Here is a 14,622-nt window from a genome sequence, read left to right as displayed (position 1 = left end):
TATACTAACCTCCACCAGGCTGCAAATTCAAAATAATTTTTATCTGCATCTAACTCTGAAAAAATATTTGGGCTTGGGCTTGTAGCAGTGTGTGGGACTTGTTCTATTAGTCCATCTATACTAACCTCCACCAGGTTGCAAATTCAAAATAATTTTTATCTGCATCTAGCTCTGCAAAAATATTTGGGCTTGGGCTTGTAGCAGTGTGTGGGACTTGTTCTATTAGTCCATCTATACTAACCTCCACCAGGTTGCAAATTCAAAATAATTTTTATCTGCATCTAGCTCTGAAAAAATATTTGGGCTTGGGCTAGTAGCAGTGTGTGGGACTTGTTCTATTAGTCTATCTATACTAACCTCCACCAGGTTGCAAATTCAAAATAATTTTTATCTGCATCTAGCTCTGAAAAAATATTTGGGCTTGGGCTTGTAGCAGTGTGTGGGACTTGTTCTATTAGTCCATCTATACTAACCTCCACCAGGTTGCAAATTCAAAATAATTTTTATCTGCATCTAGCTCTGAAAAAATATTTGTGCTTCTGCTTGTAGCAGTGTGTGGGATTTGTTCTATTAGCCCATCTATACTAACCTCCACCAGGTTGCAAATTCAAAATAATTTTTATCTGCATCTAGCTCTGAAAAAATATTTGGGTTTCGGCTTGTAGCAGTGTGTGGGACTTGTTCTATTAGTCCATCTATACTAACCTCCACCAGGTTGCAAATTCAAAATAATTTTTATCTGCATCTAGCTCTGAAATAATATTTGGGCTTGGGCTTGTAGCAGTGTGTGGGACTTGTTCTATTAGTCCATCTATACTAACCTCCACCAGGTTGCAAATTCAAAATTATTTTTATCTGCATCTAACCCAGCCAATACTTTTGGGCTAATACCACAGTTTGGCCACTCAGCTCTGCTCGGTTCCCATCCATTATTTTTTGTGCAAACAACTCCAGAGTTGTCAATTAGTTAACCACCAAAATGAGTGGAAAAAGGCCTGCTGCTGGTGGAAAGGGGAATAGACGTGTTGGGAAGGGAAAAAAAGGTTGTGTCCGTGAGGTAGGTGTTAAATCAACAGTAACATCTGCAGAAGAAAGACCATCTTCCAGCCAAACTAAGATGTCTACTTCTTTTAGAGGACAATGTGATAAGATCCCTTTCTTACGGCCACGCCAATCGCTACAAGTTCCAGATGAGGCACAAAAACAGCAGGTGCTTCAATGGATATCAAGTGCTCCTTTAAGTGGGCTCTCCTCCACCTCAACTTCAACATCACAAATACTCCAGTCCTCAGAGGTGTCACCCCAATCGCACTTGCTTCCTCACAGCTCCCAAGTCTCCAGCTGCCCGTCTGAGTATGGGGTAGAACAGATGGTTGAGTCTGCAGAGCTGTTTACTCATACTATAGCCTGGGAATCAGAGGTCGGCTCCAGAGCTTCTGTGAATCCAGACGAGGAAATGATCTGCACTGATGCCCAGAATCTTTATAAGTCAGATCCAGGACCAGACGCAGAAGGTTCTGACCATAATATAGACCCTCGTTCCCAAACTGTAACTCCTGTTGGTGGAGACAATGAGGAAGACGATGATGAGACTCAAATACCTGATTGGAGCGACAACTTGAGTTTTTTGTCAGGGCAGGAAGAGGTTGGCTCTGAGGACGATGGGTGTGATAACACACAGGGTGATGATGACGAGGTTGGAGATCCCACTTACTGTCAACTCACAGTCAGCCAGTCGATGAGGTCAGCAGAGGAGGTGGAGGAGGATGCTAGTGACGACGAGGTCAGGTTGCGCCTTCCTGGACAGAGACGTAGTACTAGAAGCACGTCAACAACTGCATACTCAAACACAGCTCTGCCTCTGACCACAAGTCGTGGTGGATCTTCAGGTCGCATGGGTGCTAAGCCTTGCATAGCCTGGGCATTTTTTCAGATCGATAAGGATGACCCAACTCGTGTTATCTGTAACATTTGTCAGCAAAAGCTAAGTAGAGGCCAAAAAATACATAGTTTGAGTACTTCATGCATGAACCGGCACATGGATATGAAGCATAAGTTGCAGTGGGAAGCTCACTGTGCTACAATGCGGCCTAGCCGGCCGGGCCAACCACCGTCTGCCACATCTTGTGCATCCGCGGCCTCTTCATCTTCTGTGACTGGGGGGACAGCAGTCACACCTGTTTTGGGACGCAGACCTGCCACCTCTTTACCTGCAACAGCTAGCGTGATTGGCAGGTCATCATTTTCTTTGGAGGTGGAAACACCAGCTGGTGTTCAGCGCTGTCCGACATCGATAGCACCACCTTTGGATCAAGGCAACCTAACATGTCCGCCTGCATCTTCCTCACAGACCGGCAGTTTGCCGGGGACATCCTTCTCAACCCCATCTAAGCACAACACCCAGCTCTCGGTCCCTCAGATGTGGACAAGTAAAAGACCATTTCCTCCTAGCCATGAGAAAGCTAAGAGGTTGAATTTCACCATCTGCAAGCTCTTGGCTACAGAAATGCTGCCTTTCCGCCTGGTGGACACAGAGGATTTTTGAGACCTTATGTCCGTCGCAGTGCCCCAGTACCAGATGCCCAGTCGCCACTACTTCTCAAAGAAAGGTGTGCCTGCGCTCCACCAGCATGTCGCACACAACATCACCGCTTCTTTGAGAAACTCTGTGTGTGACAGGGTGCATTTCACCCCAAACACTTGGACGAGTAGGCATGGACAGGGGCGTTACATGTCGCTGACTGGGCACTGGGTAACTATGGTGACAGCAGGACAAGGGGCTGCTGTCCAAGTCTTGCCGTCCCCACGAGTTGTGCGTCAATCCTCTTTATCTCGAAGTTCCTCCACTGCTTCTGCCTCCTCAACCTCCTCTCGGTCCTCCACCTGCACCCAAAGCCTGTCTGGTCATGCCACAAGCTTTCTAACTGCGCAGAAGGGATCCTGCACACCTCCTTACTATGCTGGCAGCAGGGCTCAATGCCATCAGGCGGTTTTTACTTTGAAATGTCTGGGAAATGTGAGTCACACAGCTGAGGAGTTGTGGTCAACTCTGGAGAACCAGTTTCATGAATGGTTGTCTCCACTGGACCTGAAACCAGGGAAGGCCGTGTGCGACAATGCTGCAAACCTGGGTGCGGCCCTTCGCCGGGGCAATGTTACACATGTGCCTTGTATGGCTCAGGTGGTGTTGAACCTGGTTGTCCAGCAATTTTTAGCCCACTATCCCAGACTAGATGGCATTCTGCAGAGGGCACGGTCGCTGTGTGCTCACTTCCGCCGTTCGCATCCCGCAGCTCAGCAACTTACATCTCTACAGAAGTCGTTGGGCCTGCCACTTCACCGGCTAAAATGCGATGTGCCTACCCGGTGGAATTCAACTCTGCACATGTTGCAGCGACTGTGGCAGCACCGACAAGCCCTGGTGCAATACGTTCTGATGTATAGATTGGGCCAACGTGATCCAGAGGTGGGGCAAATCACGCTGGAGGAGTGGTCTCAGATCAGGGACCTATGCACCCTTCTGCACAGTTTTGAAATGGCGACGAAGATGTTTAGTGCTGACGATGCCATTATCAGCATGACTATTCCGGTGATTTACATGCTGGAGCACATGTTAAACAGAATTCGGAGTCAGAGGGTGGCACAAGAGGAGGTGGAGGAAGTAGAGGAGGAGGAGTTGTATGCGGAAGGGCTAACATCTGCAAGGTCCAGACGGTCGGCAGCACCAAGGCGGCAGGCATGTGAGGGTGGGGGAGATGGTTTTACCAGGGCGCATGGTAGCAGCCAAGCTAGTGAGGAAGGTGCAGGAGCCCATGAAGGAGTGGAGGACGAACTGATGGAAGACTCATCAGATGAGGGAGACCTTGATCACATTTCTGTTGTGCGAGGTTGGGGAGAGAGGGCAGAGGAATGAAGCATGATTGTTACCTCGCCACCAACACAACAGGGACTTGGTGCTCCTGGATGCGCAAGACACATGAGTGCCTTCTTGCTGCACTACCTGCAACATGACCCTCGAATTGTGAGAATTAGAAATAATCCTGACTACTGGGTTGCCACACTGTTAGATCCCCGGTACAAAAGTAAATTTGCAGAAATTATTCCTGCCATAGAAAGGGATGCACGCATGCAGGAGTATCAGCAGAGACTGTTGGAGAATCTTACATGTGCTTTTCCACAAAACACCAGTGGTGCACGTAGTGAATCTCACAGTTCCAACTTGCTAACCGTGGGACCGTCGAGTGTTCAGCACTCAAAACGTAACAGAAACACAGTATCTGCTGGTAACATCAATTTTGCGGAATCATTTCAAGCCACCTTTTTAACCTATCCTTTGCAAGGCCACAGGAGACAAGAAGTCTGACACATAGTCAACGCCTAGAGACGATGGTACAGGAGTATCTCCAAGTAAACATTGAAGCCATGACTGTGTCACTGGACCCTTGCTCTTTTTGGGCTTCCAATCTGGATAAATGGCCGGAGCTCGCCACTTACGCCTTGGAGATCTTGTCATGCCCCGCAGCCAGCGTTCTGTCTGAACGTGTGTTCAGCGCTGCTGGTGGTGTGCTGACAGATAAGCGCACGCGGCTCTCCACTGATAATGTAGACAGACTCACGTTCATAAAGATGAACAAATCATGGATCCGAAAGGACTTTTCTACCCTTGTGTCATCCTGGGGAGAGTAAAAGCTTGATGATTTGTTAAAATCACCTCACCAACTGTTTTAAGCTTTCAAATTACTAATCATGTTTATCTGCATCTTGGCTGGAAAATAATTTGGGCCTTGTAGCAGTGTGCAGTACTGATTCTATTAGGCCATCTATACTAAACTCCACCAGATTTAAAATTATTAATCATGTTTATCTGTATCTTGGCTGGAAAATAATTTGGGCCTTGTAGCAGTGTGCAGTACTGATTCTATTAGGCCATCTATACTAAACTCCACCAGATTTAAAATTACAAATCATGTTTATCTGTATCTTGGCTGGAAAATAATTTGGGTCTTGTAGCAGCTTGCAGTACTGATTCTATTAGGCCATCTATACTAAGCTCTACCAGCTTTCAAATTAATAATAATTTTTAGCTGCATCTAGCCCGGAAAATAATTTTGGGGCTCCTAGATGCGCAAGACACATGAGTGCCTTCTTGCTGCACTACCTGCAACATGACCCTCAGATTGTCAGAATTCGAAATAATCCTGACTACTGGGTTACCACACTCTTAGACCCCCCACACTCTTCGATCAACCTTTTCACTTTAATAAAGAACAAAAAAATGGTCATTTTTTAAATTATAAGCATTAGCAGGTTATTAGAAACTGAAATCAAACAGTTTTCAACTCAAAACTTTATTCTAGGTGATGTTACATTTACACATAGGACCCCTTGTTCGAAAGGAGCTTCTGAACTCTCTCGTCCATTGAATTTGTCAGGTTTTGGATGGTTTCTGCTTCAATTGTTTTGCATGAGGACAGAATACCCTCCCAGAGCTGTTGCTTAGATGTGAACTGCCTCCCGCCATCATAGACACTCCTTTTGATGATGCTCCAGAGGTTCTCAATGGGGTTGAGGTCAGGGGAGCATGGGGGTCACACCATAAGTTTGTCCCCTTTATGCCCATATCAGCCAGAGATGCAGATGTGTTATGTGCAGCATGAGACGGTGCATTATCATGAATGAAAATGATCTTGCTGCGGAATACACGGTTCTTCTTCTTGAACCATGGCAGGAAGTGCTGTTTGAGAAACTCCACATACATTATGGAGTTCATCTTTACCCCTTCAGGGATCCTAAAGCGGCCAACAATCTCTCTCCCCATGATTCCAGCCCAAAACATTACTCCACCTCCTCCTTGTTGGCGCTGTAGCCGTGTTTGCATGGGGTGTCCATCAACCAGCCATCCTCCACTCCATCCATCTGGACCATCGAGCGTTGCACGGCACTCATCGGTGAACAAAACAGTTTTGAAGTCAGTCTTCATGTATTGTTTGGCCCACTGGAGCCATTTCTGCTTGTGTACAGTGGATAGAGGAGGTCGACAGGATGGCTTACGCACAGCTGCAAACCTCTGAAAGACCCTGCATCTTGTTGTTTGGGGGACGTTGGAGGCACCAGCAGCTTCAAAAACTTGTCTGCTGCTATGACAAGGCTTTTTTGACGCTGCTCTTTTAACCTGACGTAATTGCCTGTAGGAAAGAGTCCTCAATTTTCCCTTATCAGCACGCACACGTGTGTACTGTGAATCAGCTACATACTTCTTGATTGTGCGATGATCAGGATGAAGTGTCTTGGCAATGTTGATTGTGGTCATGCCTTGACCTAAACACTCCACAATTTGTTGCTTCTCAGCAGCCGACACATCCTTTTTCTTTCCCATTTTGGCAGAAAATGTAGGCTGCTTAATAATGTGGGACAGCCTTCTTAAGTAGTCTTGCCTTTCATTGGACACACCTGCCAAACTAATTAGCACAGGTGTCTGCAATTGCTTACAGTGATATAAAGAGTCCTGACATACATCACCATCAATGAGTTTAACTGACAAACAAAAAAATTCTTACCTTATCACTCCTAAACACTTTTTGCATAATAATTTGGAACACAGTGTACATGTGCTTTTCCACAAAACACCAGTGGCTCACGTAGTGACTCTTACAGTTCTAACTTGCCAACCGTGGTCTGTATGGAGTTGTTCAATAAAGGGCCCAAAATTAAGATAACATAGACGGGAGAGGTCTCTATGAATACAAATTCCTAAGTATTTGATACCCTGTGAGGGCCAGGCAAAGGGAAAGTTGGACTGGATGGAATCCTGTATGGATTTGGGGAGGGAGACATCGAGGGCCTCAGACTTCGCTGCACTGATTTTAAAATTTGACCATGTAACAAAGTGATCTATTTCAGCCATAACAGCAGGGATGGATATATGTGATTGAGTGATATATACTAGGACATCATCAGCAAATGCAGAGCACTTGTACTCGGTGCCTCCCACCTCAATCCACCTAATATTGGGGTTATTGCGAATTGATGAGAGCAGGTGCTCCGTCACTAGGATGTATAAGAGAGGGGACAGAGGACATCCCTTCCTTGTCCCATTGGTGATTATGAAAGGTGATGAAAATGTTCTATTTATCTTCAGCCTAGGTGACGTATTGCGATACAGGGCCATGATTTTGGTTATAAAAGGGTCCCCTAGACCCCTACCCCAAGCTTTTTAAGAGAATAATATATTGCATGCCAGGAGACTCTATGGAATGCTTTCTCAGCATCCAACGAGAGTATCTAATTACAATTTTTTAACTGCATCTAACCCAGGAAATACTTTGTGCATAGTAGCAGTGTCTGCTAGTCAGCGGATTATCCCAGCTGTTAAGCAAGCTACACCACCTGTAGTTTGGACACTTAATTTTTTCAAAGGAAATGGTTCGGGCCCCCAGGACACTCAGTGAAGAGCATCGGGGAGGCACCCCAAGGCACAGAGGCTGTGACTGGCGGTAGGATGCCTTGCGGTGGACCGCCAAGCTCGATCTTTATAAAAGCTTTTTAACTGCAGCAGCTTTAGTGGACGCTACTGGAGCTGGAATTACGCGGCTGCTGGCATGAGACTTGCCCTCCAATAGATCCTTGTGAAAGGATTTAAAGTGTACTCATTCAAATTAGAGAGACAATTTAAATTAAAAAGATTACACCTGCCTCCACCGCAGCGGGGCTTGTTTGAACCACCAGCGGACAGGCACCAATATTGGGAGAGGGGGGCTGGCCGTCAGGGTCCACCGCGGCTCTGGCACAAACCCGGCGACACGGAGGTCGCACGGGCAGGAACGGACTGGCCGTGTCGGCTTCGCACTTTTTTGGTTTTAGAAGGGCATGACATTCCTATATTTGTGTCTCCCCCTCCTTTTACTCCCCCACCTCTTTTATTTTCGCATGACTATATGTACTTGTCACTTTTCCATGTGTTAGTTGTGTCTTCTGAGCAGTTTGTCAGCTTTTGGACACCTTTTGAAGTGTTTTCTATGTGTTTTCTATGTGTTTCTATGTGTTTTTGTTTGCCTGCCATTGGTTTTAACGGTGTTCGAAGGTGTTTGTCGAACAGTTCGACGAACAGTTCGGCGAACATACGGGTGTTCGACGAACCGAACTCGAACACTGCGGGGGTGGCTCAACATTAATTATAACCAGAGAGGGTGAGAACCATATCACTGCACTATGCAAAAACTCTGTAAGCAGTACACCCCAGGATCTAGGTTCTACATCATCTTTACTTGTTCCCTGTAGAAATAAATGCTGGTCATAATTATAGTACATTTAGGGGTGCTGTTCTTGAATATACAATGAGTTTATATGGTTTATACATATTTTCCCTTCTAAATTATGCAGATGCTTTCTTTGTTTCACAACGATGATGCACCTGGTGTTGTGATGAATTATTCACTCTAGTTTGTTCCCCTCCCTGTGACATGCTCCATGAATTTAAATATTTTTAATTCTTTCATTTAACCTTCAGTCTAAATAACGGCATATGAGGCAATGGTATGTAAAAGTAACTGAATAACGGGGGTCTTTTAATGCCACAGTGTATGTTAAGAATATATTTTGTAATGAAAGGATATATACATTTTTTGCCACCAATCTTTCTCTTTCCTACAAAGAGTGTAAAATATAAGGTGAAAAAATTCTGTAAGTCTTGAAAAAATCCTACTATTTTGCATACAGAGCTTGTGTGCATATTTATATGTCTGCAAACAATGTAAAACACTATATTCAGATGCTGTAGTCATGATGTTGTGGAACTTACTAATATTCACTGGCGGACACAGACAGAAAAGGGCCCATGTGCAAGAACAATATATGGGCCCTTTGCAAGCCAAGAGTTCCTAAAAATGCAAAATTGCACCTGCTTTGGATGTTTATATGGGCACCCTTATCTTTTGGGCCCCTGTGCGGCCGCACAGGTGGCACCAATGATATCCGCCCCGGCTAATATATATGTTTTACACTTTCTGCTCCTGTGCTTGTCAGTACAGTCTGCACAGTCCCTGACCACATAATCGCTGCTGGTGGAGGAGAATGGGACCAGACCTGTCCATCCGTCTCCTCCAATTGAAAAACAGCTTTCCCATAGGCAGTGTTTTATAATTGGAGGAGAATAATGGGCAGGTCTGACCACACCACTCCTCCATCGGCAGCCATTAGAAGAACAGGAGCTGTGTATACTGAAAGGAAGGCCTCATTAACAAGGGCTGGAGAAGAACCAGTATGATGTATTTTACCTTACACGTTTGTTAAAATAAAGATGAAGTGGTCAGACACTTGGAGGAAATTTGGATTGTAGTATAGACTGTGCACATGGTATGTTTGTGATCTGTCACCATGGAGATATTTAGGTCTGCATAGGAGCTGTATACACAAAATTCTAGAATTTTTTTTATCAAGGCTTTGCAAAGTTAATTCTTATTTTTTCGCTGCAGTAGTGTACTTGAAGCCTGAAACCTGTGGTGATGCCATTGCTTTGCGTTGTATTACCAGAGTAGATTTTAATCACAGATTAATTAATTAATTGGAAATATTTCCATCACGTGAATTGTGTTCTTCAGATGTTTAACTTCATTATATTGGTACAATTATTGCACCAAAATAAATGTCTCTAAATTGTCCCCTTGTGTGAAGTTTTGCTAGCAGGCTGTGGTACAGGTAACAACCCCTGGTATATATCAGTACGAGCCTCACTGGGGCAATCACACAGATTTCTCCAATGCCCTATTTTGCTGCTTTGTTCTACTTGATTTTATCCACCTGCACCCTTACCTATTTATTAATGTTCATAATCGATTTACTGTACTGTTTATGATCCAGGAGGATCAGATGAACAGCGCTATTTTAGTGCATTAAATTGTTGGAGAAAAGTTAAATTATAATATATAATATGAACATCTTTTAATGAAATATGCAATTATTCTTATCAGTGAGGATCACTGAATCTGTGGCTCCGACCTGTAATGCCTTCCTGGAACACATTGTTAAAAGTTACACCCACCCTTGCAACCTTTTATTTCTTGTACACAGGATCTAAAAAATGATTTACTGTATACAGCTCCTTTACAGACCTATGGTAACAGACTACAAACAAAGTCTGACTATAAAGTCAGATTTCCTTCCATAAATTCTGTAATCTACAAGAAGTACAATATAGATGGAAAGGAGTATCACTGATCAGACTACAAGGGGTTTGTAAGGTCATCTGTTCCCTTTAAGGCATACAGGACATACTGTATAGTGGCTGCAGGCACAAAATAGTAATGCAAAAGGGGTATATTCATGTCTTATAAAGTGATGACGTCTCATATACCGTCAGTTTATGATCAGTGGGGGTCCTACATTTGGGACCTCCACCAATTCTAAGAATGAAGGGAACAAAGAAATGATTTAGCACACGTGCACACATTGAGTATTTGGTCGGTATTTTACATCAGTATTTGTAAGCCAAAATCAGGAATGGATGAATCAGAGTAAAAAGTATAATAGAAACATGTCACCACTTCTGTATTTATCACCCACTCCTGGTTTTGCCTTAGAAATAATATTTAAAAAAAATTCAAATACTCAACGTGTGCACGTGGCCTTACCCTTTTTTTCCTGTATAGCTCTACCCTTTCCACCTGCCGTGCAAAGAGCCAAACCTGATTCAAATAAATGGGGCCTGCTGCAGTTCTCTGCACAGCTGATGGCCAAAGACTACTGTGCAGAAGAAAACGTTCCCTTCAATCACCACGCCAGCATTTTTTTTATTTCTGCTCTGAAGTGGTGCCATTAATCTTTTGGTAAGTTCCCGGACCCAAGTAATATATTTACCTGCCATCTTCAACTCTTCCAGGCACCACTCCGGTTCTGCGCTACAATCTTTGGAGAGCAACTTCTGCCTGACCGGAAGTCAGGCGTAATGGTCACAAGTTCTGAGTGTAAGTCTATGAGAGCCTTGTTCTCACCTTATTCTGGCTGTCATAGACTTACATTGAGTTGTGGCTTCCAGCTCACCCATCGATCTGGCAAGTCACAACCTGCAGAAGATGACCGGAGCAGTGCCGGTAACAGACAAAGATGGCAGCTGGTAAGAATGATAGGTGCATGGAAAGCAGATTAGTGGCACCACTCCAGAGGTAAAATTAAAAAAAAAAACGCTGGAGTGGTGCTTTCATGGAAGTCTCAGAGGTTGGAGCCCCATCCATCATAGATGAGAAGCCAGTGCCACTCTAATGATGTGCTTTCGATTTAGAAGATGGGTAAACCATCTAGTCATGACTTTTTGTACAGTTCCTTTATCATTTTAGATGCATATTCAGACATGGTAGATTTGTTGCAAATGCATAATAATATACATATTGATGGGTATTCCAAAAAACCAATCCACACATAGAGGGAAAAAAAACAAAAATCAGCTGTAAATTCTGGCAAAATTTGCAACACAAGCTGCATTTAACACTTGCAGATTTTGTTGCAGATCTGTAAAGAATATGTTTCATGTAAAGGTATAAATACCTTATAACAAAACTGTCTATAGTAAAGCAAATATAAAGCACTTAAATTATATATTTAGAGTATGTTGCACCATTTCGTAATCGCATTTCAAAACCCAAAAGGTTTTTGTTCTTGGGGTCTGAGGAAACAACCTGCTGCTTGCTTTCTGCTTTAATTTTTGGGTTCTTTTATAGGTAGAATTGTTTGTAACTGAAAATTTTGAATTCAGAGATAAGATATTTAATGAAAACAGATCTTACATTATTTTTAACGTATAGTCTTTCACTTTTAAGGAAAAAAAAAAATTCACGTATTCATTGGTAAGACATAGGTAACTAAATGTCACTGGTCCTTACAGAATGCATGCAACTCAACACGCAGGTATATTTGCATAAACACAAATTCTGCATAATGATCTAATGCAAATATAAATAAGTAATAGGTTTTTGTCCCATAGAGCAGAACCAGCTTCGTAATATACTATGAATTGCCACAGTTTTTCAAAATGTCTTTTGGGCTGTATGACTTCTACAGATAAAACACTTTGGGTTAATTGTCCACATCGTACTATATCAGAGCTGGCCAACACTCACATTTTCCATTTACGTGAGTATTTAACATTCTGCCATTATAATTTTTTACTTTTTTTAACTATTTCTTTAATTCTATAAACAAATAAAGCATACAATTATTATATACAAGCATTGAAATAAAATAAAAAAAACTAAGCAATATGTTTAAATTACTATTATACATGTTTACATAATTTAAAATATTGAATTAAATTAAAAATCAACAATCCAAATCATATAATGAGATATAAATGTATTTGTTTTTTTTTCTTTTATCTCTACTCACCATGTTGGCTGTGGTTTAGTGCAAGCTCACAGAGTCTAGGATGAACTGGAGAGGTACTGGAGAGGTACTGGAGAGGTAGGGCTTTCCTTTGTGTTTGCACCTGTTGATGCTGGCAGGTGAAGTGCTCCGGAGGGTCACAGAATATCACTGAAGACAGCCTATCCCTGGGCGTAGCGTTTAGTGGTGGCACTGGCTTACAGGTTATTCAGAGCAAAAGAGGAGGAGACGCTGCAGCACAAAGGCTGACTGTGGTGTTTTACCTGTGATGCTTTTTTTAAGGCTGATTTTTAAGACGCGTTGACTTTGATCTCAGCTGTAGAGAATGGCTTCTCTTATTCTCGTAATGTAAAGAGATGTAGTAAAAGACTGCAATGATTTGTGGAGTTTCAAATTAACAAACCAAGGTATCAGGAGATATATAAAATATACAGTGTATTTAATTTACTTGTAAAACCATACTTTACATGTACACACAGGACAAATTCATGCATTTTTTACTTTTGCATACAAGAAAAACTGATTGATTTTGATCATCCATTTTACATGCGTGTAACAAAAAGATTAAGGTTTCAAAGTTTTTGGGTGCAATTCGTGTGCTGTCCAAATTTAATGTTTGATAGGATAAACTTCAGAAAACTTCTTGTGCACAAAATAAAAAATTGATCCCAAAACACTGATGATGAATGAGCCCTTAGGGATGACATTGAAAAATTGATGGCATCCTTTTGTTCTCCGTTTTCTCAAAAGCCCATTAACTTCAATGGGTGGTTTGATCCACAACTAAGATCTAAATCGGACGATGGTCGCAAAAAAAGAACGTGCATCCCCATAGAATATAATGAGTACTTGTTCTATCTGTTAAAAATACATGTAAGATGTAACATTTAAAACAATAATGAATGTTTTAAAGGAGGCCTTAAACACAGGGTGCAGAAATGTAGCACCCTGAGGATTCGGCTGCTACAGGGGTATTGCACCTCAATCCAGAGGTGTGATATTCCACTCCCGGGTAAGGATGGAGTGTGGAACTGAGCTCGGTAGGCTGCATGCACTACACACATCCCATTTCCGAGGAGCAGACCGACGGTACTCCCACTTAGAAATGTGCAGGTACGACCGAGTCTGTTCCTGGCTGGAGTGGGAGGGGGGTGGTACATCCCAAGTAGTGTAGGGGCAGATAGGGGGAGCAGCCTGGGTAAAGTTAGGAGCTCATTGGGTGCTGGTCACCTGAGCTCACACATAGAGGGTGTATATAAGGAGGGCACCAACTAAGAACAGGGTCAGATGCAGAGAACAAGTCAGGAGCAGAGGAGAAGGAAAGACCCAGAGTGAGAGAGGAGAGAGAGAGACCCAGAGGCACAGAAGAACAGGACTCTAAGATCCCAAATTAAAACCCCGGGTGAAGAGTCGGCATCAGGGTACCGGAACCCAAGCTGGTGGGGGTAAAAACATTCCCCAGCCAGAGACCGGAGACCGTGGGCAGCGTTTGCCACGGTCACCCACTACATCCACCCCGAAGGCACACCACACGAAGGGTCAGGGAACCCAAGGCCAAGGGTGTCCCAACAGAAGGCCCGAGGGAGCTGGACCTAGGTGGATCACTGGTGGGGACGGCCAGAGAACGGGACAGAAGGAGAGCTCAGGGCCATGCTCCGGACTTGTTTGGGGGTTGGCTGGATCCAGGACCTGGTGGACGCAGCACGGCTCGGGTGGTCACTCGGAGCTGGAGTGACCAGTACAACATCTGCAGTAAGTAAACACCCTTAACTGCATAACCCGACTCTGTCTTCACTGCCGTCTGCACTGCACCACCACAACCCCCATCCTCTGCACCTGTTCCCCCTGAGGCTATACCCCTCCCGTTGGGGGTTATCATCACAAGCTGCACCTGCACCATCAGCCTCAGCGGACCCTGCTGCAGCGGCGGCCACAGTGACCGCATCACAACGGGTGGCGTAGTCGACACAAAAGAACTCTTAATAACATCTGTAGGACTGCCACATAACACTGAGCTTGACGCCCTGGGCACGGGGCCGGGTCACAGCCGCTCGGAGACTACAACCCCCCATCTGATCCGGTGCCGGGTATTCCCCTCAAAAAGGAATATGTCCCAGGGGGCGCGTCAGAAAGATGGGATGAGGTGTAAAAAAAAAAAAAATCAGCAGCGACTTAAGTAATGAATGTGCTCACTTTTATAATAAAAAGGAAAAGAGGCTAGGAGTGAATTTCTTCACATACCTCCGAGCAATC

At 43.9% G+C, this 14,622-nt stretch overlaps 1 protein-coding gene across 1 annotated transcript in view; it reads right to left on the bottom strand.

Annotated features, from left to right (window-relative positions):
* DSTN (destrin, actin depolymerizing factor) overlaps positions 1-12,531 on the bottom strand; it is a 96,652-nt gene extending 84,121 nt beyond the window's left edge. The window contains exon 1 of the mRNA XM_073672502.1: positions 12,373-12,531. Within this exon, the coding sequence (XP_073528603.1) occupies positions 12,373-12,375 (3 nt within the window). The 5' untranslated portion in view covers positions 12,376-12,531. The remainder of the gene's footprint in view (positions 1-12,372) is intronic.
* Positions 12,532-14,622: the final 2,091 nt, after the last annotated feature.

Source organism: Phyllobates terribilis, unplaced genomic scaffold (genome assembly GCF_046119375.1).
Source record: "Phyllobates terribilis strain yellow unplaced genomic scaffold, ASM4611937v1 Scaffold_3__8_contigs__length_932513732, whole genome shotgun sequence".
Lineage (NCBI taxonomy): Eukaryota > Metazoa > Chordata > Amphibia > Anura > Dendrobatidae > Phyllobates > Phyllobates terribilis.
Note: the sequence above shows the minus strand (reverse complement) of the source record. Positions and strands in the feature narration are given on the sequence as shown.